At 42.7% G+C, this 12,074-nt stretch overlaps 1 protein-coding gene across 8 annotated transcripts in view; it reads left to right on the plus strand.

Annotated features, from left to right (window-relative positions):
• ralgapa2 (Ral GTPase activating protein catalytic subunit alpha 2) overlaps positions 1 to 12,074 on the plus strand; it is a 98,313-nt gene that overhangs the window by 36,443 nt on the left and 49,796 nt on the right. For 7 of the 8 annotated variants that reach the window (XM_085144447.1, XM_085144441.1, XM_085144439.1 and 4 more), the window contains 9 exons: positions 343 to 465; positions 3,776 to 3,861; positions 3,951 to 4,041; positions 4,253 to 4,426; positions 6,379 to 6,564; positions 7,246 to 7,439; positions 7,689 to 7,787; positions 8,225 to 8,380; positions 11,760 to 11,888. In XM_085144447.1, coding sequence (XP_085000573.1) covers positions 343 to 465; positions 3,776 to 3,861; positions 3,951 to 4,041; positions 4,253 to 4,426; positions 6,379 to 6,564; positions 7,246 to 7,439; positions 7,689 to 7,787; positions 8,225 to 8,380; positions 11,760 to 11,888 — 1,238 coding nt within the window. The remainder of the gene's footprint in view (positions 1 to 342; positions 466 to 3,775; positions 3,862 to 3,950; positions 4,042 to 4,252; positions 4,427 to 6,378; positions 6,565 to 7,245; positions 7,440 to 7,688; positions 7,788 to 8,224; positions 8,381 to 11,759; positions 11,889 to 12,074) is intronic. The other variant, XM_085144446.1, reaches the window with a different exon arrangement.

Genomic DNA, 12,074 nt, shown 5'->3' on the forward strand with positions numbered 1-12,074 from the left:
GAGAGCTGCATGTGTTTGCATGTTGCGTGACCTTCGCCCGGCCTTTCCCATTCATATTCAGTCACAGTCTCTCATAAAGCACCCTGAACTTTTTATTTAATCCATGTTGTTGGATGATCTGACTAATGCATTTCTCAAGATTGCCCCGGTGCCTTGTGCTGTCCTTAACAAGTGTACGTATCACCGTTGCATGTTTGCATGCCCTGTTTTTCCTCACCGTGTTTCATATGCGTGAAATTTTTGTCTGTACAGTGTCTGCAAGTCACATTCCAGTGTGTTTCCATGATGTTTGATCCGTATTGCACCTCTGCCTGACCATGTCTTTGTCTTCCCGACTGTCAGATGTGGAGGAGTGTCAGCTGTCAGAGTGTGGGGGAGAGGAGGAGCTGGGAGGCAGAGACAGTCCTCTGCCGCGTAGCAGCAGCACCTCAGACATCACCCAACAGCTGTCTGAGACCTTACCAGGTATATACAAGCACAAAGCACGTTTTATTCTTATGTATACACTCACTGAATACTGTATTAGGTACACCGTACTAGTACCAGATGTTTTTCCAATCATCTGCTGTCCAATTTTGCTGAGACTGTTCAAAGCGTAGCCTCAGTTTCCTGCCGCTTTAGCTCATCTCCTTCAGAGTTTCAGTTATTGCATTCAGAGATGCTCTTCTGCACACCTTGGTTGTAATTAGAGGTTATTTGAGTTATTGTTGCCTTCCTATCCACTTAAAGCAGTTTGGCACTTACTGAGAACTATTGCTTTCCTTTTTTAGGCTTATTCAACTATTTTCAGTGGAATTACTCCTCTTTTATTCAGTTTGTGTGTTCAGCTGTGATACAAATTAACCCTGCAGTTTCTTTATAAAAGAGAAGTAATCTGTCACTTCAGTTGTCTGTTTATTACACCACTATCCAGTGCAATATTAAGGTATTAATCTTATTCGGATTTTCAAAGCAATACAAAAAAAGCAAATAACAGCTTGTTTTTCATAGTTAAAATTTTAACCCCGTGATAAAAAAGGATAAAAAAAACAAGCCAAACACCAAATTGAATTTTTCTGTTTAGTCTGATTTTCATAAACAGGAAGTTACTGACTTCTTTGCACTTGATAAGCTTGGAGCAGAAACGACTGATATGATCGTGCAGCTCGAGTTTACAAATGAGTTTGAACATCATATATTTGCACATGCATGTACAAAAACAACCATTTGGAGAAAACAGCTCAGTAAGCAAATTAATATTCATTATTCTTCTTTTCAACTAGATGATGTGAGAGTGGTCTTATATAGTGTGAACACTTTTTATTATTCACATTACAGTCAACTGGAATTTTTCATTTTAGCAGCTAAGCCTGATGTGTTTGATTTTTAAGCACGAATAGTTAAACAGACCTTAAACTGTATGTCAGAGATCTTTGATGTTATCATTGTTGAAGTGATGAGACGGTGGATTTATGAGCCAGTGCTAGTCAGCTTGGTTTAGAAGCTGCATTGCACACAAACAGGTGTCTGCTAATTATTTCAGAGATGCAGTACATCCAGAGTATTCACAGCATTCTGCGGCTGGGATAAAGCTGCCACGTTAACGCCCTGTTCCAAATAGATTCAATTCATTTATCACAATAAAATAACACAATAGTGAAGTGAAAAAGTTGCTTGAAATGTATTCACAGCTTTTGCTTAATAATTTGGCAGCAATTGCAGCCTCAAGTCTTTTTGAGTATGATGCTTCAAGGTTGGCACACCTATTTTTTTTGTGGGGGGGGGCAGACAGTTTCTCACATCCTTTGCAGAAACGGTCAAGCTTGGTCTGAATCAGGAGCTTTGGTGCACAGCCATTTTCAGGTCTCTCCATAGTTGTTCAGTCAGGTTAGAGTCTGGACTCTGAGGCACTCGGGGCATTCAGAGAGTCTCAAAGCCACTCCTTTGTTATCATGGCTGTGTGCTTAAGTTTCTTGTCCTGTTGAAAGATGAACCTTCAGCCCAGTCTGAGGTTCAGAGCACTCAGGAGCAAGTTATCATCAAGCATGTGTCTGTAGATTGCTGCATTTATCTTTCCCTCGATCCTGACTAATCCCCCAGTTCCTGCAGCTCAAATGCATCCCAACAACTTGATGCTGCCACCACCATGCTTTACTGTAGGGACGGTGTCCCAGCAACAATCGTTACTGTAAGGTGCTTTATATTGTAAGGTAAAACCCTACAATAATAACAAGGGAAAAAAATCACATCTTCTATGAGAAAGCGTTTTGGCGACAGTGGGGAGGACAGACTCAATTTTGACAGGAAGAAACCTCCAGCAGACCTGGCTTAGGCTACGTTCACTCTGCAGGTCTTGATGCTCAATTCCGATTTTTTTTGATCAAATCCGATTTTTTTGTCTGCTCGTTCACACTACAGATAAAATGCGACAGCAAACGCGCTCTAGTGTGAACGCTCAAAGCGGCCGCATGTGCAAAAGAAGACGTCACACACAACGCGCTCTGTTTAGACCCAGAGCAACAATATTGTTTGACTGATGGACCTTAATATAAAGACTTCGGACTTTACATTTCCCAATTTTTGCTTTAAGTTATTTTGTTATTTACAGAATAATGTAAATAACCTAATAATGATCCTTATTGCTGTTTTAGAGGAGCGGAGCTTCAAAGGATAGTTGCAGATTTCTGTCAGAATCTGCAGATTATACAGAACAAATAAAATGTTCACGTTTCTCCAACGTTGTCTTCCCAACAGTTTCACCGGATGGCCAGGAAGCGTTCGCGATGTCTCATCGGGCGCTTCTCCGGCGCTGATAATGGGCATCTGTCTTGTGTCAGTGACGTAAAAGACGGATTTAATGCGACATGACCGTTCAAACAGCAGTCGCTTTCTAAAACATCGGATATGTATCGGATTCAGCACCACATACAAAAGTGACCCAGATCGGATTTGAAAATATCGGATTTGTGCCGTTCACACTGTCACCATGATCGGATAGGGTCAGAAAAGTCGGATTTGATGCGCTTTCACCTGCAGTGTGAACGTAGCCTTAGAGAGCACCGTCAGTCTGCTGCGATCAGTTGGGGGTGAGGGGAGGATGGCAGGACAAAGACATGCTGTGGAAGAGAACCAGAGATTAGTACAAACACATAGTGAGTGAAAAAAAGTGACTGAGGAAGAAACGCTCACTGCATCATGGGAATCCCCCAGCAGCCTACAACTATTGCAGCATAACTAAGGGGGGATTCAGGGTCCCCTGATCCAGCCCTAACTATATGCTTTGTCAAAAAGAAAAGTTTGAAGCCTAATCTTAAGTACAGATACAGTTTCTGTCTCCTGAATCCAAACTGGAAGCTGGTTCCACAGAAGAGGGGCCTGAAAACTGAAGGCTCTGCCTCCCATTCTACTTTTAAATACTCAAGGAACAACAAGCAAGCCTGTGTGAGAGCAAAGTGCTCTAATCAGATGAGAAACCTTTTGGCAAACTCCAGGTGGGCTGTCGTGTGCTTTTTACCTGAGAAGCATCTTCCATCTGGCTACTCGACCATTCAGGCCTGAAGTGCTGCAGAAATGGTTCTTTTAGAAGGTTCTCCTCTCTCTGGAGCTCGATCAGAGTGATAATCGGGTTCTTGGTCACCTTCCTGACGTATGCCTGTGTGCTCTGATTGGTCAGACGACCTGCTTTAAACATATTCATTTATTTATTTTTTAGAATTAAGATCAGGGCTACAGGGATTAACTGAACATGTTCCAGTTTTTGGTAGAGACCAAATCAGAACTGTTTGTTGCCTTTCAGTCCAGCAGAGAGAGTACTCGCCTACTTCCTGTGGTTCTGATAGCAGGATGTCTGAGGGCAGGACTGAGAGCAGTGAACCGCCTGTGGTGAGAACGTTCATCTTCAACCATCGTGTTAGCTTAAAATAAGATTGATCAGCTTGGTTCATCTGTTTAAATGTTTGTGTTTGTTGTAGATCCTGATCCGACGGACCAGCAGCTCAGCTGAGACAGAGTGCAATACTGAGGGACACGCAAACTACACGAGGCCTAAGCTCAGAGAGAAAAGTTAGAAGTTATAATCACTGTTCTGTTTTATTATTAAACATAAATTGCTTTTTAAAAATGTGAATTTTCATCAGCATACTCTAAGACTATAGCATGTAAATATGTAATTGTTGCATTGGATATTACAGTTTTCCTTGCAGAGCTAGTAGTCTCCATTCGAAGCTTCTTTTGCTTTATTCTTTCATGAATTTAATCTTTTCACCTTACCCAGGTGAGAGTGTTAGTAGCGAGACGTCCAATGGCTACCTCAATGAGGCTGAAGTTACCTGGCAGGCGTTTGACGAGGAAGCTGATAATCAGTCCACGCAGTCGGCACACATGGATGTAACAGTTGATCCTCAGAGCCAGGGGAGTCTGCTGCTCAGCCATAATGAAGCTTTAGCAGGTAGAAACTCACAGCAAGCCCCTAAATCTTGATCCAAGTGTCTCTATTAAATGTCTCTGTTTAGCTGTGCTTGTTCCAGTTTGTTTGAGCTAACAAATCCAGTCAGAGTACTTGATTTATGTCTGTCTGCAGTAGGGATGGGTATCGTTTAGGTTTTATCCGATACCGGTGCCAAACCGGTACTTTTGAAACGGTGCCGGTGCTTAAACGGTGCCCAAACCGGTGCTTAAAGAATGGAAAACACAAAATTGGTCCAAAAACCTCTCATGTTCAGCTGTTTTTTTGTAAAAAGATAACAATGTTAGTCTTTTCTGCAGGTATAGGGCATATATGGTATCACTCTGGGCTGGAAGCAGTGCTTAAACAATGGAAAAAACACAAACTTTGTCCAAAAACCTCTCATGTTTAACTGTTTTCCACTTTTTCTTCGGTCATTTTAGCCTTTTTGGCCAGGGTGAAGGGAGTATCTGCCATCAAACAAGAAGACAGCCGCATGTAGCTATGATGGTGTTTGCTAGTTCACGTTACATGCATTAATTTAATAACGCGGTTAGCTTACTCAACGTAAATTACACACGAACAACATTAAGCTACTCACGCAGAGAAGAACGGCTGCTGCTGCCATCATCATTTCTGCTACACTGGCAGGGCTAGGTTCATCGGATTTAAAGTGTGACCTCCTTTGACAGTATCAGCTTAAAGCACTTGTTGCAGGCTGCTGAGTTTGCATCTTTTGCTGTGAAGTACAGCCAGACTTTGACCACTTCGCCTTGGGCATTTTTAATCTGTAGCTCTGCTCTAAAAGAACGTACGCACCTGGACCCGCCTACTATCCTCGAAACGTAAAATGATTGGCTAGAATCTAAAGTGTATCATTCCATACCAGTTGGTGGCGGTAATGCACCTTTCAGTTGTTTGCCAACCGCCAATAGAAATGTAAGGAAGAAGAAAGTGTATCACAGCTCAGGAAAAAAAAGCACCGAAATAAAGCACCGAAATGCGCGCTGCTTTTCGGTCTGGTTACTACCGTTTATGTCAGAACAGTAACATTAGTCTGCAGCCTGCAGCTGGTTTGATACATATAGTAGTTAGCAACAGAGCTAATGTCCTCATTATTATAAAGGAAGCCCTTTGTGACCATTCATCACAGTGATTAAATTATTTGGGAGACTTCAGCAGTTGTGCAGTTGATCTTGATTGATTGATCAATCTTAGGAAGGTTAAAAATCCTAATTTTGGCTAGATGACTTCTTTAACCAAGCAATTTAAGATTTTAAATGTGCTCAGAGTTTGAAAAGTGGAAATGTTATAAAAGGAAAAGTAACCTGTGGTCTCTGGTTTGTTTGAGGTATCTACAGATGTTTGACAAATTAAAGATGCGCTGTTGTAGTATGGAGAAGAACCACCACAGCATCATTTTAGTTTTTGCCCCTTGGAAGGATAGAACACATTTTTTCCAGGAAATATTCCCATATTTGGTTTTCTGATGCTGTGCAACACACAGGTGCAAAACCTCATAGGTACTGTTTCATGTGTAATCAGATAGGAAGTGAAGTGGTGACTGTGGATAGGATGGGATTCACATCATTTTCATTCAGTGAGAGCATTGTCATGTTGGAGGAGACTACTCCCATCAGGATAGAGATGTTTCATTATCCAGGAAAAATGGAGGCGGGGCTTGAATTAGCTGGTTTGTTTGTTTGTTTTTTCTTTAATTTGTCACCTGTCAATTTCTGTGTGTGTGTGTGTGGGGGGGGGGGATTACCAAAGCATCCCTTCAGCTTTGAGGCTTTTTATTTATTCCCTCCCCCCTCGTGTATGCAGATATTGTCGCCCCCTGTCTGCCCTTCCCACCCTTGTGCGTGAACGTCTGTGTTTCCCACATTGTGATCACTTCCCCTCTGCTCTGTTCCTCAAACCCAGTTTGATCCATGTCCACTTGTTGTTTTTAGGTCCTGAGTGTGCTCTCCCTACCCACTCCGCATCCCCGTCCTACCACCACAACCACCAAAACCACTACCACTACCCCCAGAATCCCCCCGCTTCACCAGCCCTGCTGGTGCACACAGAGTGCCCACGGGATTGCCCCCTGGACGACACCATGCATCAGTCTGTCTTACACATGCCACACCACTTGGGTACTGCTCCCTAGCTGCTCATCATGTAGACCAGTCTTCATCTGCATTTCACTTCTTTGTCTTAAATTCTCCTTGTTGATTTTTCTGTTTTCTTTTAGTTTGTTTGGTTTGATGCTACTCGTACTTAAAGTAGTTGCTTTGTCATTATTCTGCACACATAATACAAAATAATTGTTCTTTTGTTTCTTCTTGTAAACAAATGAGCAATCTTTTGTCTTTTTTTCTGCAACTAAATTTAAAAACAGTGAAACAGAAAAAACTTTCAGAAGTCATTCGAATCGCCTCACATCAGCTACACTATCATCTGTCTTTCCAAGCCTTTACTCCCTCAGGTTCTCATTGCTCTCCTGCTGCCCACTAGGTGGCACTGTCCTGCCACAATTCACTTGGATGATGCATGTGGTTTCTGCCTGTTTCCCAAAAGTATTCGAGTGTTTTATTCACTTGCATAATGCCTTTGGGGAAAATGCACCAGATAACTTAAGGATTTGGTCAACAGCTGCTCTAACTTAGCTTTGAGAGTCAAATCAAATCATTTTACTATAATTGTATAAAGTTGGTCTGCATTTGTTGACTGAATCCGTTCAGCTAAATAAAATGAAGTCTTTCTTGGCAAAGTGTTGCCAAATAATAATTTCTGCAACCCCCATCACCCATTACTCTTTCTATGTGACCATGCAGATAGCAGCGAGTTTCTGGCCGATGATGTCAGCATCATTGCTGGTGGGACTCTGACTGGCTGGCATGCTGATTCAGCCTTCGTCCTGTGGAGGAGAATTTTGGGTATCCTGGGAGATGTCAACAATATCCGCTGCCCCAAAATCCACGCCAAGGTCTTCTCCTATCTCTATGAGCTGTGGCACAAGCTGGCCAAGGTACAATAAAGACATAATCAGCTGATGATAAACCAGTAATTCCATATGTTATGTGTACACGAGCATAAAAAAAAGCCTACATCAAAGTGATGCTTTTAAATCCTCTTTATGTCAAAGACAGGTAAAATTTCTATAAATAAATATGACATTTTAAATCAGACATTGTATTCTGTACTTCCCAAAGCAGAGAGTTTGAACCAAACATTAGATATGATGTGTTATTCAATGAAGGGAAATGTGTGCTTACAGATTCGGGACAATCTTGGGATTAGTGTGGACAACCAGTCTTCTCCGCCCCAACCTCCCTTCATCCCACCTCTTCGAATGCTTGCGTCCTGGCTTTTCAGGGTATGAACAATGCAAAGACACAACCTAAAAATAATTTATAGTCTGATTGCCGGATCCACTGTCATGTCATTAAAAGTAAATATTAAAGCATTTAGAGTGAATTTCTCAATCGGCGCTATTTGGGGGGAAAAAATCTGGGAGGATCTTATAATGCTCAGAAGGCAATATCATTACATTTCCAGGAGCAGCAAAAAGTAATTAATGCAGCCGAATGGTTAGCCTTGGCGGCAACGAACATATTAGTATTATCTAATCAAACTGTTTATGCAAACCAATAAAAGGAAGAATGTTGCCTCGATCTGTGTTATCTCTGTATGAGGGAAATTTTTTTTTTAATGGGTGGGGGACAAAATGCATCAGCTTCTCAAGCCTCTGCTGCAGCTTAATAGATTCTAAGTGTCTCCAGCTCCTCGTAATAGCACTCCTCCCCTCTTTAGGCCACCATGCTGCCTGCAGAGTACAAGGCAGGCAAACTGCAGGCCTTCAAGCTGATCTGTGAGATGATGACCAGGCACCAGGATGTCCTCCCCAACAGTGATTTCCTGGTGCACCTTTACCACATCATACACAAGGGCTTCACGAGCGATGACCCGGTAAGGCTCCTGCACAGAAGCTGCCGGTTGTTCCTCTTTCCTCCAGTAGATGGCGCATTGGTCAAATCAATGTGCATCAGCCCTGATTAAAAACTGGAAAGCAATTAAGGCTGTTTGTTTTTGTCAGTTTGCCATTTACCTTTTTTAACGTGTGATTTTTGTCGTATTCAACTGGTTGTATTTGCTGCAATCTTTGTACTCGTGTCAGTACTAGTTAGGTTTGGAGTGATGAGTTCGGTTCAAGGGTTTCCTGGCAGGAGTGAGGACACAGTTTATATAGGGTTATGATTGTGACCCTTGTTTTCTTAAGAAAAGAAGGTGAGGAGGAACGTTACTGTGTTTTGGCATCTTCCACCTCCTTCAGCCACACCCTTCCTAGTATTCAGGTCTGGCTTTGCTCCATTGCTTCTGCACAAAGCTGAGTGGTTATGAATGGAGTTCCTCTAAATAAAAAAGTGAAGATGAAAATGTGTGTTTTGCATGCTACTGTGTGTGTATATAAAGGACTGTAGATTTATCTATGCCCTCCTGGCCGGGTTTCTGTTGCGCGTTGGCTGTGTGACAAGCTTATTAGAATGTTTTCCATGTCGTTAAATAATGTTTTGAGCCCCTGCCGCGTATACGTGATTAATTAAGGACTGACGTCTGTCGCGCTCCGTTAGACTGACACGTCGGCCGGGGGCCCGCAGTAGACTGGCCCGCCCGCCTCTGTGTATGCGAGTGTGTGTGTGAAGGAGTGGGAGGGGAGCCTGGGGAACGTAGTGCAGAGTAGAGCAATGAGGGGGGCACTCTGAGAGAGCAGGCAGCATTCTCAAGCTTTTGTTGTGGCTCCGTATAATGCGTTGGGGGACCAGAGCCAGGCTGGCCACTGAAGCATGCTCAAATTGGCCAGAGAAAAGAGTCCTCACGCCACACAATAGAGGACAGCCGCACGCCTGCTTAACATAAGAAAGTGGCTCTTACTCTCCTCCTCCTTCCTCTCTGCCTTCACCCCCACCCCCCCAATGCACATAAAACATTTGCGATTTTGATGTCTTTCAAAGCATACAAATATTTTTAAGCTTCTTTATTTATAAGCTTTTTCTGGAGGCTCCAGTTATAGGACTTATTTTCTTTGTGCGTTTAATATTAGACATCTGAAGATGTTTGGTCTTTTTGTTCAACAGCATCTCTCATATCTTTATAAATGAACGCTGAATGTATAGTCTGCCTTAAACAGCCATGCTTTATAGACGGCAGGGGGAATCCCAGTGAATATAAAATCATCTAAGCTTGGAGGAAAATGACATTTCCCTTGGAGGGATTCTTCCAACTGACAGAGTGCCAAGGTCAGGGCTATTGTCCTGCTAGTCTGTCAGTCTCTGGTCACTGGTCTCACAAAAGCATGACCACGACACAATGGCGGTAATCTATCTAATAGGTCTGCAATCTGGAGTGCAATAGTCAACAGCATATTTTGCTAAACATAACAAGTGCACACAAAGCTTTAATGCATCTATTCACCTTTTATTCTTTAGGTTGAAGGGCTGGAAAGCACTAACACATTTGCACAAACGCACAGATTTCAGCACCTGTGCAGAGCTGGCTTCTCCTTTTAACTCGGTTCATCTTGTCATTCCCTAAAAGGAGGCTGCTACATAATTTATATAGTGTCAGATTAAAATGTGAAGGTTGACCCGTAGGCCACCGACACGGCTGTTGATTAAACTGCTCGTGGCTACAACAGCCCGCAGGTAGGTTATTATCCCTTTCTTACAACTTGTGAATGAATTACAATAGGAAATATGTCCCCGTGCTAAACTGTACATTTAAATTGGTAAATTTCGGGGTTCTGTGCAGAGTGATGTAATGCCAGAATGAACCCCGTCACCCCAGGGGCCAGCAGGTGGAAAGCGTTTGCTTTCGTGAAAATGAGGCCACATAAAAAGGCCTGAGGTGGCTCTATTCAGAGTTACGTTAATGCACCTTTTGTTGATGCAGGGGCTATTCCTACTGCCAACACAGCGCCGCATGCGGTTATTCCCTTTCCACATTTCTCTGTTCTGATTTCTATACACTCTTCAAATCAGGTTCCCTCTACTTGCACGTACAATTGAAAGCACTTTGCATTCTACATTTGCGGCTTCCTCTAAAATGCTCATTTCAGGCAATCAAGAAACAGTTTGTTGCCTGCTAATTACCTCTGACTGCACTACACATTATGCTTCAGAGGTCAATTACCAACAAGGGTTGGTAATGGGAGGGTAAAATGGGCCCTCAATCCCGAAGCTCTTCCCACCAATTTTCCACATGTGTTGCTGGTGTTGGTTTGACTTCCTAGTAGTCTTCTGTGTTTATTCTATTCTTTTGTTCACCTGGATTCCCTGTTTACCAAAGCTCTGGGTGATTAATGTCGCGCATAGATAGTGGTACTGTGTGTGTGTGATTGAGAGAGAGAGAAATTGTGTTTGTTAAGGTGCCCTTCGCTTCAGCTAGAAACGGGCTGATGTTTGAACTGTCCGATTTACACAAGTTTATGGCCAAGAAGGCAGGTGTTCGGAGCCTGGACCTTGCCTTCATACGCAAATATGCGCACGCATGACTCAGATAAGAGAGACGGCAATCTTTCCGTCTTATTTAGATGCTGCATTCTTTTATTCTTAAACTAATTATATTTTTTTTTTCCTGTGTCCGTCAATAGTGAAGAAACGTCTTTGCTGTAAGATTAGCAGCTAAATATAGTCTGGAAATTCTCAAGCATCCTTTTACGCCCTTCACTAGCGCAGTGTTATACTGTACATACTTGAGCAGTTTGTGCGATACAGCATATGCCTGTGTTGAAAGAGCACCCATCTGCCACGGAGCCGCCTGCACCTCAACCAAACAATACCTTGTCTCTGGCTTTAATTACAGGTTTGCTTGTGTGTGTACATACATGTGACTCTTGAAAGTTGAGGTCTTTTGTTCTCCCTCTTATCCACTGTGAACAATCCATCTGCTGTCTCTCTTCTGTCTGTCTTTCCCACTCTGTATTTTTCCCCTTTTTTTTGTCCTTTAGTGACATGCACCGTTGAGTGCTTTACTCTCCTCAGCACGCTTAAAATGCTTAGCCTACCTGTTGAAGTGAAAAGCTTTCTCGCTGCCACGTCTCTCACACTGTGGCCCATTTACAAAATATTTCTGATACTGCTTCACTCCACCCACACTAACGACACGCGAGGCTCCCCACCAATGCAAAACTCCCCAGCTGTAATTGTAAACATTCTGGAGAATTTAAAGGAAAAAAAATCCGTTTTTGTTCTGTTATTCAGGCTGTTCCTAAATAAAGTCTGCAGAGATATAATAACGGAGATTGCTGCAGACGTGATGACAGTTTATCTGTGTCCATGCTTATCATCAGGATGTTTTGAACACCATCATCCGCTCCTGCTCTCCTCGATTCTTCTTCCTCGGCCTGCCGGGCTTCACAATGCTGATTGGAGATTTCATCGCTGCTGCTGCCTGCGTCCTCACCTCTGGCTCCTCAGAGGTACAAACACACTTTCAACTTTTATTTGATATTTCAGTCATACAGGAATTTATGAGTCAAGAACTAGAAAAAGGTTTCAGATTCAAATCTGCAGCGTTGTAAATCTGCAACAAAGATGATAAAATTCTTTACAAAAAAATCATAAATCATCCTTCTCATGTTTTGCAGCTGTTTGACGTTGAAAAG

The sequence above is a fragment of the Neolamprologus multifasciatus genome, chromosome 19 (assembly GCF_963576455.1).
Source record: "Neolamprologus multifasciatus chromosome 19, fNeoMul1.2, whole genome shotgun sequence".
NCBI lineage: Eukaryota > Metazoa > Chordata > Actinopteri > Cichliformes > Cichlidae > Neolamprologus > Neolamprologus multifasciatus.